Source organism: Rhineura floridana, chromosome 1, assembly GCF_030035675.1.
Source record: "Rhineura floridana isolate rRhiFlo1 chromosome 1, rRhiFlo1.hap2, whole genome shotgun sequence".
In the NCBI taxonomy this organism is placed as follows: domain Eukaryota; kingdom Metazoa; phylum Chordata; class Lepidosauria; order Squamata; family Rhineuridae; genus Rhineura; species Rhineura floridana.
The window spans coordinates 93507352-93529674 of record NC_084480.1 but is presented as its reverse complement, the minus strand read 5'-3'; the positions used below and the strand labels follow the sequence as shown (position 1 = coordinate 93529674).

At 41.4% G+C, this 22323-nt stretch overlaps 1 protein-coding gene across 1 annotated transcript in view; it reads left to right on the top strand.

Annotated features, from left to right (window-relative positions):
- Window positions 1-22323, top strand: part of LRRC2 (leucine rich repeat containing 2) — an 80186-nt gene that overhangs the window by 22543 nt on the left and 35320 nt on the right. The window contains exons 4-5 of the mRNA XM_061626236.1: window positions 3586-3742; window positions 11571-11707. Of these exons, the coding sequence (XP_061482220.1) occupies window positions 3586-3742; window positions 11571-11707 (294 nt within the window). The remainder of the gene's footprint in view (window positions 1-3585; window positions 3743-11570; window positions 11708-22323) is intronic.

Below are 22323 nucleotides of genomic sequence, written 5' to 3'. Positions count from 1 at the left end.
TTTAAGACTGGAACAATGAGAAATGGAGAGAACTGAAACTGACAGATCCCTCCATCCCTATTGGCAACCCAAAAAACTGGATTAACACTGGTTTGCAAAGCAGTATAAAGGGCAACGCTGGTGTCAACCCTTGGCATCCTTTGGCAGTTGTCAGGGCCTGCTATTGATGCATACCCTGCCCCCCCCTCCCCATTAATGTATTGTCTGGAGTAGCATTGTAATCAGCACTAGGGGGCTGTATCTTGCCACCCCTTTAATTTCTCACAATACCTTTATGTTGCTAGAGGTCACCCAGTACTGCTTTGAGTGCCGCCAGATATGCCTGCCAGGGGCCACCAGGGGCAGCTTTGTTTTGAACCTTTTCAGCACTGGAACTGGCTATAATAAAGGGCCTTTCAGTTATTGACCATTGAACCGCACTGTCACTGAGTCTGTTTTCCATCAAGTCTGAAAAACTGTAACTAGGGGGAGTTATGTCTTTGCCCAGTCTGGGAACGGACTGCCAAGGCCGTTGCTATGGTAACCATCGCAATAGACTGGGAAAAGTTCTAGCAGCTATCTGTGTTAAGCTGAGTCTTCTGTGTATTGCCTCTGAACTGAGAGGTTGTCTTCTGTGTTTACCTTTGGAGAGAGATGTACCAGAAGGGGGGTGACTTAAGAAGCTCTACATGTATTTACTCTTAAGCCTTTGGCCGTAATGTCTTAATAAAGACTCTTAACATGATCTAATGCTCTGAAGAAGTTTCTTGCTCAACTTAACTCCAACGTAATGTATGCTGTTTCACGCAACAACACACACACGTCAACATCAGTGTCCTTTTGGAGATAAATCAAGTTTGGTCAGTGTCTGTGTCAGTGAACGGTTGCCCCTGTGACAGTAGAGCAGGGGCCAGCAACCTTTTCCAGCCTCATTCCTTTCTGGGAAAACTTCTGAGGACCACATGCCAGTGGCGGGTGGGGCCAGAGGCAAAAGTAGATGGAGCAATGAATGCAAACTTTACCTTTGTACAGTAGGCTAGTCTCTATTCATACTAACACAGCCCTCTTTATCCTATATCCAGGGAAGCAAGTGGCATTCTCAGATTCAAAGTTGCATTCCAGCCAGGCAAAAATATTTGGGATGTAAAGCAGAGCCAGTGAGGGGATGGCCCAGGTAGAGTTCTGAGGGCCCGGTAAAGAGGTCTGGATGTCTGCATTTGATCCAGAGGCCCGAGGTTCTCCACCCCGTGGTTAAAAGAATTCTGCCATCCATTTATAGCCCAAAGATCTTTCCAGTACACCTTACCTTAAAATAATGTTAGAAAGGTAGAGGGCTTCCATATTGGCTTGTTATGAAACTGGACTTTTCTAGTGGCTGTCTTTGTGGAACAATTTATCAACTTCCTGCTGGCTTGTGTGTCCTAAGTGAAGATTACTGAAGAACATGAGGGAATTGAAGAGCAGAGCCAAAAAGGAAGCCTGTGTAAATTTCACTTCCTATCATAAGCTGGTTTGTAAACCCAGCACTAAAATGCCATATGAGCCTGTGCATAGCCACATGCATGGTAGAAAGCACAATTCTGAAAAGCCATTCATAATAAGTTTTCTAGTGTCCTTTAAAAAGATTTTCCAATTCATTTTTTCAACTTTTCTTTTGATCCCCTTTAAAATTTATTTTTCAAGTATGAATTTTGTTGTAGTCCCTTACAGCAGTATCATGTTAACTTTTCTTAATACAAGACATTCCTCTTCTTCCTTTTCTTCTTTCAAGATTAGAGAAGAAAACATTGCAAACCCACAAACAAAGGAAGCGCTTTCAGGTTCTCAGATGCATCCCAAACAGCTTTTAGGGAATGTTTATGACCAAAAGGGGAGGAGAAACCTGTGCAGTCTGTATTCTGAGGTTTGGTGGTCTAGATTTGGACCACAGTCTGGAGGTTTCCCACCCGTTTTAGAAGATCATCACTGCATCTCTCTTGTCTTCATTTCTTCCTGTACTCTTTTGAAACAGCTTATTGCTAACTCTAATAATTTACAGAATAGGGATGGGCAAATCTGTAAATTTCAGTTTCTCATTTTTCAAGTCTTAAATTCAGTTCTCCACATTTCCACGGCAGTTCGCAGATTTTTTTTTTAAAAAAATAATCAGCATTTGAGTATGCATTTTTCTTAATATACACACTAGTGTGTCTAATACACACTTTTTTCTGGTAATTTTTTTGTGTTATTTTCATTAAAATATGCATCTTTATGCACACTTTGCTCCAGTATATGGATGTTGGTGCACATTGCTTGGCTGGAGAACCATATTGCAAAATTCAGAGGGGTGCACATTTGCAAGGATGGCTGCGTTTTGGTTCTCATATTGTTTCAGAAAGTGCAAATTAGGCAGGTTTGCCTTTAAATGAGAACTGAAACAAATTTCTCCCCCATCCCTGTTAGAAAGGTAGACTATCATTCTTAATGGAAAGAAACTAAAATTGTGATTTCTGCTGAAATGTTCTGGCAACAAGAGATACAAAATAATTAAAAAATATATAATTTCTTGAAAGAGATTTATCTCTGTTCCTGTTCAATGAAAAAAAAATCTTGTAATTCTGTGTCTGTTAATCATGTTTTGGACCATCCTTAAGAAAATGTACCATGAAATAGTTAACAGAGATTTCTCACGTTGTAGTGAATTTTCCAGGAGAAAAAGTATAGTGTCTTCAGGGCCAAACTATATGAGGCATTGGACATCTGTGAATGGATCTCTCATTTATTTATGATTTAATGGATCTCTCATTTATTTAAATTTGCCCCATTAGAGAAAACATACATATACTTGTATGTTTCCTTTAATAGCACAAATAGCAGCTGTGGGATGATTTGCACTAGTGAAATGGTATGGGGCAAAATGACTAAGGTTGCAATCCAACTTGTATTTACCCCGGGCTGAGGGGAGTTGGATATGGTGGACCCCTGGCTGAGCTGGCAGAGTCCCAGCTCTGCCGTGATGAAACTGGGACCTTGCTTGCTCAGCTAGGGGTCCACCGGGGAAACCCAGTTTGGTGGAAGGAGTGTCAGTGGAAGCCAGCATAAGGCCTGAAAAATGGTTGTTCTGGGGGGTATATTGGAGGAGGAGCTGGAGAGACTCAACATCCAACTCCCATCCAGAGCACTCCTGCAGGTCCCAATCGGGGCCAAAGTTACATTGAGAGAAAGGTCAGTCTAAGAAAATATTTTTATTGATTGATTGATTGATTTGATTTGATTTATATCACGCCCGTCCTCCCAGTAGGAGCCCAGGGCGGTATTCTAATTCTAATGGAAGTCTACTTGCTGGTAGGATTATTCATGAGAGCTGGCTTTTTCTTTTTTGTTCATTTGCACAACTCCTGGCAGAGCCGATGTTCATAAAATATGTGGGGCACTGTTACAAAGGCTTGTAAAATGGAACTTCAGTTCATCTACTTTAAATATTTCTATGAAATGTGAACAGAAGTGCACGAGACAATGAAATGTCCTTTCATAGCATGTTTGGTAACATTGGCTTCCATCCAAAAATGTTGACAAAATCTGTGAATCTCTCTAAACAAAGATCTTACTTGTATCTTCTTTTCTTAGCAATTGCCAGATTCGCTGAAAGAACAAACACATCTAAAAGAATGGCATATAAACAACACCATGATCGCAACCATTCCAACCTACATTGCCTTATTTCAGGAGCTGAGAATACTAGAATTACCCTGTAACCAGATCACAGATCTTCCCATTGAAATTGGTAGGTTCCCCACCACCCCTGCCACCACCAAGACATCACTTTTTTGTTTGTTAATCACATTTAGTGCTGAACTAAATGGGAGGATGCATTTCATGGACATCTTTGATCCCTATCCAATGTACTCTCTTAGTTTTAGGTGACATTTTGCATGCATTGTTGAGGAAGAGACAGTTCACCACAATCCATTCTCCTATAGTTGAGTAACTGGGGGATATTATAAATGGGGGTGTACATATGAATGCACATCTCAGTGCACACCCCAATGACAGTAATGTGAATGGGTGAAGCAGACAACGCTGTGTGGATGGGTAACTGTTGTCTCTAGATGTGCATCTGGTTCTGCAATGGCAGTGCTTTTCAGTACTTCCAGAAGGGAGCATTTGGGTTGTTATCACAAATGGATAGTTGCAACAGGTACTTCCATCCATCTTCCTTGATGATAGGCCCACTTTGATTATAATTGTGCCAACACTGCAAAACAACAACAACACTTACATTCTTGAGGAATACCCTTCTAGAAGCAGCTTTTTATCAGTTAAAGTGAAGTTTCCACACTTGCCATTTATAGTGGTATAGTTGCTGTTTGATCCGACATTTTAAAGAGTGAATTTGTAGCTGATTGTCTTCATATTTGGTCTCACGTCACTGTTATTAGAGAGTGAGTGCTGGGGGGTTTCTTTCCACATTAGTGGTGGGTTGTGCCCAAATTGAGAAAAGTTCCATGGCTGTAGTCATACCCCTTTTGTTCTCTGGTTCCTCTAGCCAGTGTATGTTGCTGTTGTGAGCATGCACACAGGGATAGCCCTTTTGCTAGCATTCCAGAAATCCAATCTTGTGGGTGTACAGGAGATTAGAAGTTAGATGAGAGGAACTATGAAACCCCATGACCACTAAGGCTTGTCCCTGAACTCCCTTTGCTATCTGTCATGACCCACCTCTGAACTGAGCTCAGAAACTGACAGTTTGCATTGGTCAGATAGAAGCGGCATCTCCAAAACAACGCCCAGCAACTCCAACACCCTCCACACAGAAACCAAGGCAATGCTTGTACACATGCCACACAAATGAAAATATTGAGGATCCATTCCAGATCTTTTACAGGCTTTTTTTTTTGAGGTAGAAGAAAAAGCAGTTTTTGTGTACATTATTCCAGAATACCAGCTGAATAGTGATGTCATGTGGTGACATGCCAAAAAATCTGAAACTATACCACTTTAAATGGTAAGTGTGGAAAGGCCCTAGTAAAAGGATAAGGCATGTGGAACCACTGCAAATGGAACATTCCCAATATCTTAACCGTGGTTATGAATGGTGATGGGACCACAACATTCTATACTCCTTGGCCCCTCCCTTGTCTCATGAGAATCCCCTTGCACTTCCTTAACAGTGCACGTATATGGCCAAATATGGCCATTATTTCTTAATGCACGTATATGGCCAAATCAGATGCACAGGTGTTTCTTAAAGATGTGCTGATTGGTTTGACTGTAAAGTGGTGTGGTGGTGATGTTATTTTTTTTCTAGACTAGATGATGTGCATGGGGAATGGGAGTAAAACTCTCCCTTCTCTCATCTTACCTTCCAATGCTGTGTTGCTCAAAGACTCCCCCTGTCCCCCAGCCTGGTTTCACTTCTATCCCCCATGTGGTCCCTTTTCTATAAAAAATGAAACCCCTACTTCCAACCCTATTTCCAATTTATAGTTAGACTTACAAGCACAGTTGCAGTTTAGCTCTCAGAGGTACATCCAGGCTGTCCATCCAGGCTAGGCTGATACTCTGGATGGTCTTATATTTCTGTAGCTCAGCACAGAAAAACAGATAATTGCTCTGGGACTGAGGCAACAGGGACATGTTCCCTCTGCCTCCCCCCATGAATGCTTCTGTGCCTTCTTTAGAGCTGCCTACTTGCTGGGAAGCAGTTTTTGAGGGGTTAAAATGCACTTGTTAAAAAAAAAAACAGCAACAACTGGAGAAAAATGGAGAGGTCACTCTCCATGTCTCCAACATCACTTATATGGTCAACATCTTTTATCCTGTGTCTCAAAAGTTAAAGGCATGAGACACTATGTTTGTTCTCCAAAAATACTCCTAAAGAATATCCAAAGTGATTAGTACCATCGAGAGATATGAAGGATTGGGTGATATTCAGATTGGGGTTTTGAATAGTCAATAAATTATTGATGTTAGAATTAAAAAAGATTCCAATGTATAACTACTTCCACTATTATTTTTTGAGCTTAAACCAAAAGAACTATGCTTTGCTCTTGCTGAATTTTTGAATACAAGAATCTTAGTTTATAGCAGAAAAAAAACCAAGTTTATTTACTTAAGAATGAAATGAAACAAAATAAAACTTTAGCATTCTTTTTGTACATTTTTAAGGGGGGGGAGGGGTAATTAGGCATATCTAAAGTATATGAACTGGTTAACCATGTTAGATTTTTCCAACTGTAAAAATACCTCTAATGGATATGATTTATTTATTTATGTACGTTATATTTTACAAAGAGAATTGCACAATGACATCAGGATATATTTTACGGGCAATCTGAAAGGTGAATGCATTAGAAAACCATCAAGAAGGCACAAACATGAATTAATGGATATAAAACAAGAAGTCAAATTCTGGCTGTATTATGGGTGTTTTGATCTTTGGGAAGGAACAAGATAGCAGGGTTAATTGGTTTAAGTATTCCACAAGGTGGCAGTGGAGAACAGTATAAAAATAGAATCATTCTTGAAATTAGACTCTATCTCAAGGTTTCTCTTTTTAAAAAAAGGATACTTGCTTTTTGAGATGCCACACACAACAGGACTTCTTGAGGTATGATTTGACATATTTTTAAAAAGCTGCATAAAATGCACTTCACTCAGTTGCATAAAATGCACTTCACTCAGTTGCATAAAATGCACTTCACTTATGTATGTTCTTCACTCTCCTCAAGAAAGACCTCTTGAAAAATTGATAGCCTCCACACTCTGGCTAACAGAAATTACCATGATGAACTGCCTGTTCCCTGCACATTAATTTCCTGGAGATATATGAGTTGGATACTTGTAAGTCACAGGTGTGATAGCAGAACTTGCCTTTTCAAAATTCTCTCCTCTCCTGTTAGGAGAGCTGATACTTACATTCTATAGGAGATACTTTGAGTTATATACAGTTAAGTTCTACTCAAAGTAGAAGCACTGAAACGAGTGGACCTAAGTTAGCCATGTCTATTAATTTCAGTGAGTCTACTCTGAGTATGACTTACACTGTATATAACTCTTTGTGGAACTAGCTCAATCTATACAAGCCATATCAGCTCAAAAAGCTATTGAACAGCTGCGCAACAGGTCATCTACTCTGAAGCAGATTGTCCAGGTGTTAAAAAAGAATACAATTTTCTGAACTCTGAGAAAAGGGGAAGGACAAAAACATGGAAAACGGATATTGTGCTCACAACAGCATACAGATGCCTTGTAAGAAGTCAGTGAACAAAGCAAAGTTATTAATATTTTGGGGACCTGTAGCTAAAACTTTGTGTACTTGGTTCAAATCAATATGAAAAGTTCAGACCCCTTCCTACTTCTGTTTCCTCACTCCAGTGCAGATGTTCCTACACATGAAAGGAGTAGTGGGCACTACTATGCATGCTGGCTCTGCCACTGATGCTGTGCACCCTGTCAACCCCTCTCCTCCTGTCCATGTTTTGAGTGCAACATGTGCAAATGGAAAGCTTGCATGTGCACAGCTCAGTGTATGTAGACTGTTCAGCTGTGGTTTCCAGTCCCAAAAAGCCCTACACATATTCAGCTATATACCTGTAGGCTTCCCTTATGGAGATGTGATGCTTAATGTGCATAGGTTGTGGACCAGAAGCAGCAGGCATGTTACCACTTTCTCCATACAGGGCTCTTGTCTCCACAGCCTCCAATGGTCCATGGTTTGTCCACCTTTTTCTGCCAGGAACTTGTAGTTTTTCCTGCCCAAGGTGCTGTGGGCGGTATATAAATTGAACAAAATAAATAAATAAATATGTGAAGTTTTCCCTTTGCTTGGACCAGCCTTTTCTCAAATCTCTTGAGGAAACTTTATGCCCTCCCTGTTTCTCTTTCTCTCTTCGGCATCTACTCATCTCTCTTGTTCACCCCAGCTGCTTCTTAACCACCTATTGCATATTTCGTTCCAGAGCCCTCTCTTATCATCCCTCTCTTGTGAGAACTAAGTTTCCCATGGCTCACTCATCCAATCTGCCCACAATGCTGTTCCTGCGTATAGGGCTAGGCCTGTGTAGGATTCCCACCCACCCCCGTCAAGCTGTCCTTTCCTTTTTTCACAGAAGATGCATAATCATCATCACCACCATTATTATCATCATCATTTACACCTTTACATAACATTCTTGCTACACAGTGATTAAGTGGTGTAGAACCTTCCATGACATCATAGCAAAAAATGGCTGGAGGAGAGGAGGCGATCATGGGTAATAGGCAGCAACAGTTATTAGTACAGTATTTATCAGAAGATTCTTTACCTTTCAAAAAGGCTTTAGGTTACAAAAATGGCTTTATAATTGTCTCTACTTATAGTTTTCTTAAGAGCCACCTAGGAACTCTAATGCAGCTTTTCTATATCTTGAAGTTGTATTTCCAGAATAATAATAGCCATTGCCTATTAAAATTAAAAGTTGTAGTTTAATTACTGGTTTTAATGGGTTTAATTTTTTTTTAAAAGGCAGAAATAAAAATGAGAATAAATCATGACTCAGGAGTGACTGGGATGTTATCGCAGCTACTAATTAAAAGTAAAATATTCTCAGGCATGAAATTACCAGGGAAACTGGATTTCATTACTACTTTAACTGCTTCTACTCTGAAAGCACTCTGAAAGTTGTTGTTTCATTCTTTAATTTGTACACACACACATGGATATTCACAGACATATACCATTTATGTCAGAATGCGTCTATGTAAAATAATTTAGTCCCACTGACTTTAATGCAAGTAAATGATCTCAAATCAAGTGACACTGGCTGCCTCTTCACCTGTTGTTGCATTTGCTTCCTTAGATCCTGGGTTTATACTGTCTGAAAGCTTTGGTCTACATCTGAACGTATGCTATTTTGTAGAAAGATAGCAAATATAAAGGGTTCCAGTATCCAAGAGAAGCTTGCAGTATAGCTTCAGTGAGATGCTCTATAGCAGGATGTTTCTGGGGAAGGGCTATAGTTCAGTGGTAGAGCATCTGCTTTGAATGCAGAAGATCCTAGGTTACATTCCTGGCATCTCCAGGTAGGCTGGGAATGTCCCCTGTCTGACATCTGGAGAGTTGCTGCCAGTCTGTGCAGACAATACTGAGCTAGAGACACCAATGATCCGACTCAGTATAAGGCAATTTCCTATGTTTTTCTGGTGGGTTTGGGCCTACCACTCAGCAAAGTGAGGTATCTGCCTCAAGCACCAGATTTTGGATGCCACAAAAGGGCAGCAAAAGCTTAGCTCTGTAATTTGGTGTTATTAAATGTTCCTGCCAGAGAAAGAGAGATGTGCTTGTGGCGTTTTCTGCCTCAGGTACCAAAATCATTTGGTTGGTCTTGAGTACTATGCACCTTGGCTTGATGGGAGGTGCTGTGTCATTTGCTGCTCTGCCTCAGGCAGTAAAATATATTCGGAAGCCACCTTACAATGGGGCAAGAGACTGACGGGGGATTTTCCTCTCTAAAATGGAGATGCTGCCTTTGGCCCTTTGTAGAAGTGGGTCATCATGCCAGAGATGGCCATAACTTGGTCCTCCACTTCAATATTGTTCCTCTTGTCCTATATCAGAGCCCGAGAAGTTAAAGACTTGCACAGCCTCACAAAATGATTCACATTATTATTTATTTATTTATAAAAACATTTGTATACTGCTATTTCATTAAAAACATCAAAGTGGATTACAACATGTTAAAAACAACCACCATAGAATAAAAAAACATTAACAATACAATAAAAACAAAGGCCAACTGTTGCGAAAAAAGCATCTTCTTAATTGCCTGCATAAGCCTGATGAAACAGAAAGGTTTTCAGCCAGCGCTTAAAAATTAAAACAGAAGGCACCTCCTGAATATCAGTTGGCAGAGCATTCCAGAGAACTGGGCTGATAACTCTGAAGGCTCGATTTTGTGTAGTAGTATACCAGATCTGCTTCCTATACTGGGTTGCTTTAAAATTTCCCACAGCCCTAGAACATCAGAGATGGTGCACTTCATCACATGGCAGAGAACAGAAATCACAAGGATTTTATTTTTCCTCTCTTTGTTTCTTCTCCTGTAGTCTTTGACTAGAATATTACTACAGCAGACTGTAGATATGGGATTAGCAGAGTGGCAAATGGTGCCTTTGTGCATAAGTATATCTGGCATGTAAGCTAGATGATACAGAGTATAACATTCAAGAGATGTGCAGCGTGTTGGACTAGGACTGGGAAGACCTGGGCAGGCTGGTTTCAAATCCCTGTTTATATTATTATGATTGTTGTTGTTGTTGTTGTTACATACCACCCTTCCTCCCAGCAGGAGCCCATGAGGCTCACTGGGTGACCTTGAACTAGTCACTCTGTCTCTCAACCTAAACACCTCAAGGTGGCACTATAGGTCCTTATAGAAAAGGCAAGATATACAGTATATTGATCAATAACATAAAATTAACTTCCAGTTTTCATTTTCTCCAGTACAAGAGAGAGAGGGTTATGTTGTTGTCTTCTATGAGAAGTGACATTATTATTATTATTATTTTAAAAAACGTTTTCCATCAACTAAGAATCAAGTGCTCCTGATTAACTGGGTAAAAATGGAAATGGACTGCCTTCAAGTTGATTTCGACTTATGGCGACCCTATGAATAGGGTTTTCATGGAAGGTGGTATTCAGAGGGGGGTTACCATTGCCTTCCTCTGAGGCTGAGAGGCAGTGACTGGCCCAAGGTCACCCAGTGAGCTTCATGGCTGTGTGGGGATTTGAACCCTGGTCTCCCAGGCTGTACTTCAACACCTTAAGCAGATTTAAATTGTTTGTTATTTTTTAACTGTAAGTACTTATAAAAACTGCAGATGGCAAGCACCATTTAAAAAGAGGTATTTCCTCCTACGAGAGAATGGGGAATGCTTTTTCCACGATGGGGTAAGAAACCTTTGGCCTTCCAGATGTTGCTGAACTAGAACTCCCACCAGTCCCAGCAAACATGCCCAATGGCCAGAGATGATGGCTGATGTAGTTCAGAAACATAAGAACATAAGAAGAACCTGCTGGATCAGGCCAGTGGCCCATCTAGTCCAGCACCCTGTTTTCACAGTGGACATCCAGATGCCCATGGGAAGCAGGACCTGAGTGTAAGAGCACTCTTCCCTCCTGTGGCTTCCAGCAACTGGTTTTCAGACTGCATTTGACTATGGAAGCATAGCATAGCCATTATGGCTAGTACATTGATACCCTTATCCTCCATGAATTTGTCTAATCTTCTTTGAAAGCCATCCAAGTTGGAGGACCACACCTGTTCTAAGATGATACTTGTTGTGATACTTGTGTGTTATTTAAAGGTGTAATCTAAAAAGGTGTATCACTTTTTTCTTTACAACTATTTCCCCATAGTTAAATATATGTATTTAATCAATCAATTACTTAATACAATTCATCAAGAAAAATGTATTTAATTGGACGATAGCCCTAATCCCTCTCCCACTTCCAGCGTGAAATTATAACAGACCTGTTTTCCCTCTCTGTATTAAGGTGATTGTGCCTCTTGTTGTTACTATAGTAATCTGAATTACTACTCAGCTGATTTTAGCTCACTTTATTTTGGCAGGTTGTTTAAAAAACCTGAAAGAGCTCAATGTGTGTTTTAACCGCTTGAAGACTATCCCTCCAGAACTGGGAGACTGTGAGAATCTGGAAAAACTTGATTTGTCTGGAAATCTAGAACTAACGGAGCTCCCATTTGAAGTAAGACTTTGACCTCACTTTTGAGATGGTAGTAAATTTGGGCTGTGAGATTATTATTATTTTCTTTTTCTAAAAAATCAGATGCCCAGTTAACTGAGACCCTGATGAAAATTAACATTATTTGTTTAAATATTTATAAACCACACCTTCATGTAAAATATCACAACTGTAGTCCATGACACAAAAGTATTTTAATGACACAGCTTTAGAATGTATAAAACCAAAAAGCCTTGTCGCTGGGAAAAGCAGATGAGTGCCTGTTTTATATATGACTTTGTGTTATGGCTCTCTTTGTGCTTGCAAATAGGAGAGCAAAATCTTGCCAAGAGGTGCTTTGTACCAGGCTAATAATAGCGTCAATGGCTTTATGCCATGAAAAACAGAATTATGTAGACAGCTGGATTCATGCAATCCACTACTATTTAGGCGTGGCCTATTAAAAGCACATGGCTAGGTTCCAGGACTGCCATCCACAGTCAAAACTAAAATGTCTGGCAGAAGTTCAGTTACACACACTTATGTCAGTGGTCCAGCTAAGATTTTCCTAAAGAATATGGATGCTCTTCACTAAGGAACATTCAGCTCTGTCACAGAATTAGGTGAGCATTCTTAATAGAAGGGGAAGGAATCCACAGTTGTCCAGTTGTATACTCAGGGATAAAGAGAAGTGACTTGCAGAAGTTCCTAGGTCTAATCCAAGTGTCTTCAATTAAATAAACCATGAGTAGCAATGCTGGGAAAGACTCTTGTGAAAAGCCTTGAAGGTCCAATGTGAGTCAGGATAGGCAGGAGGACTGAGCTACATGGACAAGTGGTCTGACTTTCTACAAGGAAGATTCATGCATCCATATATACATTTAGGGCCAAACTAGATCAGAAATTGAAGAGATCTTTTAAGAGACGTTTATGAAAGTGGGTGGTGTTGAACATATGAACCTGCCAAGGTGCAATAAACTGAGTAAGATCATTTCTCCATATGACCCAGTATTGTCTATGCTGACTGGGAGCAGCTCTCCAGGTCTTTGGCAGGGGTCACATCCAGGGCCGGTTCTAAAGGGCAGCCAGGTGGGGCACTGGCCCGAGGGCCCCTGGAGCTACGGGGGCCCCCTCAGCGGCCCGTCCGCTCCCCTTCTGCGATCCACGGCACCAGCTGCAGATTGCAGGGCAGGAGCTTCTGCCTGCCCGCCATTCCTTCGCCCCACCTACCTGTCTCCTGCCTTTTAGCATTGCCCATAATGAAGATGGTGGCCGCGGTTTCCCTAAGGTACTGAAGCCCCTGCCGCCATCTTAGTTGATGGCAGAGATGCATGTGCGCAGCATGCACGCGTGCCATCAACAAACATGGTGGTGGAGGCTTCATCCCCTTAGGGAAACTGCGGCTGCCATCTTCATTAAGGGCAATGGTAAAAGACAGGAGACATGTAGGTGGGAGGGAGTGGGGGGTCTGCACGCGTGTGCATGTGCGCACACGCCAGGGCCCAGGGCAAGCTGATGCCCAAGGGCCCCAGCATGCCTGGAGCCGGCCCTGGTCCCATCACTTCCTAGCTGGTTCTTCTACTCGCTATAGACACCAGGGATTGAACCTGGAAACTTTTGCCTGCAAAATATGTACTCTATTACTCAACTATGCCTTCATCGTTGGAATTGTGGTGCTGAGGTATGTATCTCCCCACACTATTATAAGTACATGTACTGCTATAAATTGCCCCCCTCTCAGCTGCTATTTTGCCTGTTTTATTTGTTATTGGGGAAATGTTGCACTTTTGGGGCCTGTGGGCACATTTGCAAAACAGAAAAACTGTCATGGGCAGCACACACACACTACAGCCAACCTATTCACGACCACAGAATGCTTGTTTCAAGCCACATTTCAGCAGTGGGGGAATCCCATGGGCACCAAGGAAGGTCTCTGTGTGCACATGTATGCTGGTAAGCACCATGTTTTAGGGAAAGAGTTAATTCCCTCCCCCAATACTGCAGTCCCAATGCAATTTGGGTTACTGCTGCAGCTGGTTTTTAAAGAAATTTAAATCCAATCAAATGTACAGATCTCCAGCATCTCATTTATTACATGCCTTATTTTGTTCAATATACGTAATGCACTGGACATTTGTCACAGATTTAACGGTTCTGCCATCTCAAATAATCTACTAAACACAGTATATTTCTAACATTTGTTGTGGAATAACTGGTATATTAGACTTATGTTGACACCTAGGAATGTACAGGTTTGGGGATTTGCCTGATAAAGCATTCTGGCAATCTGCCTTGTCAAAAGGTACGCGTGATTTAGCTTTCAGTTTTCAGTTGCCAAGTCTGAGATTGCAAACAAATAAAATTTTAAAGAAGGTGTTTGCAGTCACTGCAATGACCACTGGAACAGTGTCAGATTAGTCTAACAAACATACAGGACAACGACAACAAAAAATGTGCCATTCTGCTTCTTATTTCCACAGGGAAGGCAACACAAATTTTGCAAGGATGCTGAAACAATGGTCTGTCTAAAACAGAACAAAAACGGCAGAATGCTTTATGAATCAAGCTTGGGAGTCAATGCATTTTCTCAGAATAACTGCACTTTGCCCTATAAGGGCTGTTTGAAAATTCATCCTAGCCTACACTTCTAAACATGCATCAACTAGTGGAACACTTTTCCTAGTAAACATATTTGTGCCATGATCAGTCTCTCATATAATCTCTGCTGTTTGGAACCTTTTTAGTCTGGGATGTGTCCTTCTGTCCTGAATGTTGTTAGCGGAATACAGAAAATGGGTGAAAGCTATTTTAAAGCAGAATGTAGGTTTCTAGTGAATGTATTTTATTTTTTCATACAGATGCAGTAAAGTCAAATACTCATTTTAGAGTCATTTGTGAAAATGTCCTTCAACCTTTCCATATTATTATTATTATTATTACTATGGGCATGATAAATGAAAAGTAATTAGGCAATTGTGAGGAAAACAGCCTTTTCTATAAAAGAAGAACTACTGTAGTGGGGAAAATACGTTTCCCCCAAGAACTGAAACACAATATTTTACCACTTTATTTTTTTGTTTTCAATTCAGCTAGATCATCCCTTACAGTAACTGGTGCCATTTTTGACTTACAAAGTCTTTGGACACATATTAGCTGGCGCCTATGGAAGAAGGGCCACAGTTCAGTGGTAGAGCATCAGTATCTCCAGGTAGGGCTGAGAGAGAGCCCTGCCTGAAATCCTGGAAAACTGCTTCCAGTCAGTGTAGACAGTACTGAGCTTGATGGTCTGACTCAGAATAAGGCAGCTTCCTATATTCCTAAAGAAGTCATGAGGAATGATATAACTCCTTACTGTGCCAAACATTTAACAACACAACTATTTACTGGCTGAGTACAGCCCTGCTACAGCATGAAAGTGCAGCAATGCCCATAAAGGCCATGGGTGTCCATGGGGGCTGGGGGAGGTATATATATAACTCATGCCATTGCTAGTAGATCTGGTGACTTCCAGATTGCCATCATTTTCAGGTGGGATTCAGTCACATCCCAGCAAATTCAGGCTGCACAATTAAAGCTGATTTGGAAACAAACCTCCTTCCCCAAAGGATCGGGATAAAGAAAGTGCTGGGAAAATGCGCAGGGAAGTGTGAGATTGAAGGCATGCTCCGACTGGCCCATCAGCTGAAATGGGCTGATGGGAGTGCACTTTCTAATACCTGCCCTCACCAGTGATGTCAGCTGGTGGGGGGGGTAAGTGTAGTCTGGGGGAAATGAGTTTGGGAGCCAAATTGGAGCCCTTGGGAGCCATGATTAGCCCAGAGGCCAGAAACTCCCCACTCCTGTTTTAAATGTTTACTATCATGCCATGCCAAAATTTCTCCTTCAGTTTCTCAATAAAAATCTTCCTCTGTAAAAGAGGCTTCTATTTTTCTCTTTCATTCTCAGGACACCTGATAATTTCTTTAGAATTTCAGCTGGGCAGGGTTTTGATCTTACCTTATTGTTGCAAACATCCCAACCATGAGTATTTTACCACATTTTGATCAGGGAGGTCAAAGCTGGGTGAGCAAATTCTGAGGGGATATCTCCCCATGCCAGGGAGAACAGTATACAACATCAACACCCTTTGATAACTTTGGAGAGGGGGAGGAGGAGGGGGGGATTGGAACCAGATGGGGGAGGGGAAGGGAGGGGTGAAGGGAAGGGGCAAGAGGGAGGGGATAGGAGGGAGAAGGAGGGTAGGGTAGGTTTGATCATTTGCATGCTTTTTGAGTTCAGTGGGATTTACTACTGTGCAATCATGCTTAGGATGGGTGAAACTGACCTTGGGGAGGGGCAGGGAGGGGAGGACGAGGGCAGGAAGGGGAGGAGGAGGGAGGAAAGAAGAGGGGGAGGGGAGGAGATTGGATGGGTGGGCACTGGGCAGAGGGGAAGCCCCTTTCCTTTCCAAAGGGAACACATTGTGAACAGTATCATTGCTTCTCAGTGTTTTCCCCACCTTTTTATTCTACAGCAGGCACCCGTAGCCTCTCACCCAAATTTAAAGCAAAGCTGTCCCTGGCCGCATCCACACCAGGCCTTTATTTTACTTTGGGACAGTCATGGCTTCTCTCAAAGAATCCTGGGAAGTGTAGTTAGTGAAGGGTGGTGAGAGTTGGTAGGACACACCCTATTCCCCTCACAGAGCTACAATCCCCAGAAGAGGGGCTGACTGTTAAACCATTCTGGCCAGTGGAGCTCTGCAGGGGAATAGAAATCTCCCAACAACTCTCTGCACCCTTCACAAGCTACACTTCCCAAGATTCTTTGGGGGAAGCCATGACTGTCTAAAGTGAAATAAAGGTCTGGTGCGGGTGTAGTCCCCTGATTAGCCAAGCCAAACAGCTGTGAGTCTGGCTTTTAGAATACTGATGGTTCTTACTGAGCATGCCCTGCCTTATCATTGAGTTCAATGCAAAATTTCTTTAATTAAAAATCAGTCAGGCATTTTTTTTAACGTTTAAATTGCAGAAAATGAAGGCCAGAGTATGGGGCAAGGTCGGTAATAGGATTATAGGTACTCTGTGAACATGGCTGATTTTTAATTAATTTAAACAAATTATGAGAACTCTGACAGAAAAAAAGTCCAAAAGGGGTCTTGTTTCCCCCCCCCCTCTTTTTAGACTTTGAACTCTTGATTCTCTCTGACTGTTTTGTGAATTGCCATGAAAATTGAGAGGGTTGTTAAGCAAACGTTTCCAAGTTTAGGACTGTAAGCTTTGTATGATTTTGTTTTGAACTGAGCTTATGGGAAGCATCAGAATGGCATGGGGGGTATTTTCAATTTAACATTGCGGAATGCGAAAAATCCATGCTGACTATAGTATATAGCCACTCTTGTGGCTGTATAATCTACATGGTAGCATTTCTTTGTAGCAAATACACTGCTTTTACCTTCATTATTGATCTGCACCATTCGCAGTTTGTGTTGAATGGTAGTTGCAAATCCATTTTTTTTCCTTTCACACAAGTAAGTGTTCCTCTGGAAAGGATTAATGTCACTGTTTCCTTGTGGCCCACCCTCTAATGTTACATTTTACTCCCTCTGTTTGCTCAGTTACTGGGCATGTGCAAATATTTTTGACCTGTGCAGCATTTTTGCTCCCTCCTTCCCACCGCTCCCTGAAATTTGGCAGTTGAAAAGATGTGGGGTCGTCTGCCCCTTCCTCTTCTTCCAGGCTTGTCCAGGCTCGCCATCAGTTCTTTCAATCATGCAAGCAGCCCCCCCTCTTCTTCCTGGTCAGTTACAAGGAGAAGTTCTTCTCCCCCTCCCCTGCCTTTCTTGTGGGAGCATGGCAGCGACATATTGTCTGCATTGTTTGAGAAAGCACTGAGGAGATTCGTACCCCTGTTCGTGTGTGTGTGTGCACTCCACTTATGGCCAGCTCTGGTGCCACCCACTTTGGTTTTGGCTCTCTCTAAAACACCCCCCTCCCCCAAATAAAAATTAATCCAAAAGGGAATGATGCTTCCATCAGCTGGAAGGTTTTCCACTCCATGGCTAGTCATGTTGAAGTGAGCAAGAGCTCTTGCAAGAGCTTTTCCCAGCTTTTCCTTGAGTATAGAGCTCTGTTAGACCAGCCTTGCAGTGCTGTGCAAAATTTAGGGAGGGAAACAAAGGCAACTTCCCTCTGATGAGAAGTGCTGCTGCTTACTGTGCCTGGTGGCTGTTTACTCAGGCAGGAAGAAAGGAAAGGAGGGCTGCAACAAACTGTGAAGGGGGGAGGACAGAGCAGCTGGAAGTTGCTGGATAAACCACCGGAAAAAAAATAGAATTCATGGGAGAAATAGTGGACGTAGAAAGGAGAGTAGCAGAAAGTGATGATTCATCCATCCACCAAAAAGCATAGAAGCCAACAGTCTGCAAAGTGGAATGGAATCCTCTCCTTTTTTCATTTTGTTTTAAGTGTGGACCCCTGGTGGTCATTAACGATCCGATTCCTTTTTCCTTCAATATCTTTTCATTTTCCCAATATATTACCTGGCAGAGAATTATCAATATCATAATCACTATTTATTCATGAGTCTCCACTGGTATCGATCTTTATTCTAAACTCTCCCCCCTGCTGCTTTCTGTCTCTTAGTTACAACCAACTCCTCATTGACATTGGTGAAAGGGAATACACATTTGAAGAGCTCAGATAGAAAGTAGATTGATATCAGTATCACTCACACTATCAATGATTCCAAAGTGATTTAAAAAAAAGGCAAATCAGAACAGAAGAAGAATGAATTGGAAACCAGGCATGGAGAGGTGCTATTTCAAAATTTTCTCCGCGAAGAGAGAATATCAGAAATAATAATTAATCCAATGGCAAATCTGATTATTGAAAAAATGGAGCTCATCACTAACGTGGAGTAGAGTTGTATCTAAACTTTTTGAATTATTGGCGGATTAGGTTACTTTGAATTTACATGGAAAAATGTTTGCGGTAATGTCATGTAAACGATGAGAATCAAAGGGAGACAGCAGGAGCTGCAAACACACAGTAAAACCCCATTTGGATAAGCCGCTTGTCCCAAATAGTTACCCTCACCCCTACAGTGTTTGCCAAAAGTCTGGCACTCTAAGGAAAGAAGCAGGTGGGTTCTTTTTTCTGCAGGGTGTGTGTGTGGTTTGAGGCATTGGTATTGGCATGACATATAATTCCCAAAATTAGCAGGAGGGTGTGAAAATGAAAAGGGCAGGTGGTGAGGTGTCAGTTGACAGAGGAGATTTGTGGAAGTATTTGCATGGCATGAGTTCCTATAAATGTTTGGAAGAGGCTATGGCTGCAATCCTGTAAATGAGGGACAGGAAACAGGCCCAGGGATCAGAACTGGCCCTCTAAGTACGGCCCTCCGGATTTCCCCCCACGGCCACACACCCTCCCGAGCTACGACCCTCCCCAACCCTGCTTTGCACCTTCCTTGAGTGTTTTTGCTTGCCTGGGATATGCCCTTGAATTCTGATCGTGCCTCTGAGTGGAGGAGACAGAGGAATGTGTGAGTATGAAGAAATGAGCCTACTGTACATAGGTAACATTCACCCTTGTTGCTCTATCCAGTTTTGCCTCTGGCTCTTCTCACCACTGGCATGTGGCCCCTGGAAAGTTACCCAGAAGGGAACATGGTTCTCAAACAGAAAACAGCTTCTCCAGCCCCACTATACATGCTTACTTGAGCGTAAGCACTGAAAACAAGACTTACTTATGAGTAGGCAGGCATAGGATTGCACTGTAAAAGAGGATAGGCAAATAGGTGAGCTGCTGAGGGCCTGGTTCAACACTTTCTTTGAACTTTTCATTCTGAACATACTGTTTCTAGTACCGTGTGAATCAGCAAAGGTCAATGGTCTTTCACACCACCAATGCTTTGATTTATAACTTGGGGGGCTCTGCCCTCTGGTCATTCTGCTCTCTTAGGCCTATATTTGCCAATTCATGTAGTGCACAGTTTGTCTTAAGACAATATCTGCCTTCTCTGGTGGTCAAAAGCAGGAAGTTTAAAGCAACTATCACGACTAACAAACTAGCACCACAGAATAATTTTTCTGTAAATTGAAAGTTTTTCTGATCCAAGACAGATGGGAAGTTTAATTTCTAAATTTTATAGCTTGATGTCCTTTTCTGCCATATGTAATGTTAGTTTATCTGCTTGCTTTACTGGTAAAGATGCCAATAATTTCTCAGAATCCCATGCCTTTGAACCCCATTTATTGAGGTGTTTTGCTTCAAGTTTTAAATAGCATGACTACACTGGAGAACCAGTTTTATTAGTCCTCCCATGTATGTCCACAGGCTGGACCAGGGTATCACTGCCACCGTCATAACTACTGCTGAAGCAAGCATGACCTTGATGAACATTTCATGAACTTGGGGTACAATGATCTGATAGCTCTTTATTGGCCTAGAATGTATTCTTCAGGAATCCTTTGTAACTACTCACTAGACTTTATACAACACATAGCTGAAAGACCACTTCCTTCCCTACAGATCCTCTCAGGTGTTAAGATCAATGGAGGGAGCCCTCTTGGTAGTTCCACCACCTTTAGAAGTTTGGCTGGCAGCCCCTAACTTGTGAAATTCCCTCCCCACCTTGGTGTCTCTGGTCCCTTCATTATGTAGTTTCTATTGCATAGTGAAGATGTACCTCTTTACCCTGGCCTTTCATACCTGATATCTGTATCTATATTTATGACTATATCCCTATAAATTAGGACCCACGCTATTCATTTGATTTGTTTTAAACTGTTTATTCTTTTGATTTGTTTTAAATTGATTTTATTATTGTATCTTTAAATTGCTGTAACCTGCCCTGGGACCTTATAGTGAAGGGTGGATAAGAAACTGAAATAACAACAAACAACAGCAGCAACAACAACAACTTAAAGTAGTTGATGGTGTATATCAAAGTAGTGAGTAGAGGGAACTATTTTGAACTAGAAATCCAAATCTTAGGTTTGAACAACCCGTGACTCACCGGGTCACATCTAATGTCCAGGACTTGAAAAAAATTAAGGAGCAGTCAGCAGCATACCCCAAAGCATTCATTTTCAATATTAACAAAGTGAAAAGGAAACTAAAAAGTGTGTGTGTGTGCATGCTCAGTTCTAGTGCAGATTTATTAGACTGATTGCTGTCCTGACCCCATTCTTTCAGGACGGTCACCAGCAACTATAGTTAAGCATATCTATGGGAAAAACTGAGCCAGTTAAATGACATCCCCACCTTCATAAAAGAATTCTATTACATTCAGGAATCTGCTTATGTAAATGAGATTATCTCTTCTTCCTGCTAATAGATGTCAAAATTTGGTGCTATCTTTCAAAGTGTTTCTTAGTCCAACATCCATACAAATATAAAAGTTGTATTAAAAGTTCATCTTCATGTGTGATATTCAAAAGTCACAATGCTACTTTATGGAAAAGCTGATCTGTTATTAGCCGAAGGATAAAAAAGTAGCTTTTCCAGTTGTGAATATATGATTCAGTAATGCTACATGTAAGCAATTGCCTTTCTGCTACACCAGCATCCATCAAACCAGCTGATAACATCTCCGAAGTATCAGTCATTGAAATGTTGCTGCTATAATAGCACATTGCCAAAGATCAGTGTCTTTTAGCTATGCCTTAACATTTACCTCCCATCTTTTCCTTTGACATTTATTTAGCATCTGCCATTGCTATCCTATTCCAGGGTTCCATTTCAGTGATATTATCTTTTAAAATGTTCTCAATATTTTCCACCCTGAAGTGAACAATCACTCCCCCCCCCCAATAGGGTAGATGAAAGCAGCCAACTAGTGTTTTACAGTTCTCAGCGTAACTGTGTCCTTTTGGGGTGGTGGTGGTGGAGGGGATTATATTACTCAAATATGAATGTTTGCAATGAAATTACCTCTGTAAAAACTTCATTTTTCCTCTAGAAAGCAATGATTGATTTACCTTATGTTTCAGAAAGGATTTTTTTAAAATGGCAGTTTATGAGAAATAAAACAATAACTTATATTGCAGTTGTTGCTGGTTACTTTGAAGTATTGCTGATTGTTGACTTTAGCAGCCTCTTCCACTGAAACCACATTTATGGATTAGCTGGCTCTATAGCTTGCCAAAGGGACAATGAGAAAAAGTGGCAATTAAAGGCCAAACGAAATTCAGGCCAGGCCGGTATCTAATGCTTCATGGGTGGGCTAACATAATTCTTGCCTATATGGTCTACTATACTTATTTATTTATGCATTACTAGAATATCCATGGTCTACCAATGTGCTTAAAATTTGAAAAGCAAGTACACATACTCATTAAGGATCTCTTAACAGTTAAGGCAGAACTAATCTATGCTAAGTGGTTCTGATCATGCACACTTGCTTAAGAACATAGAGTGCTTTGTTGAATCAGACCAATGCCCACTTAATCCAGCATTCTTTGCAAGACACAGCATTGCTACATGAGCCACTGCTGTCTATCTCCTGCTAGTCCCTGATTTAAACCTTGTTTCGGCTGTTCGTTAGTGGTTTTGCTTGCAGGCTATGTCTAGTGGTGTTGGACACCAGGATAATTCACCCATATAAAAATGTGTTTGTGCAGTATATGGGGCCAGATCAATCATTACAGACCTAGC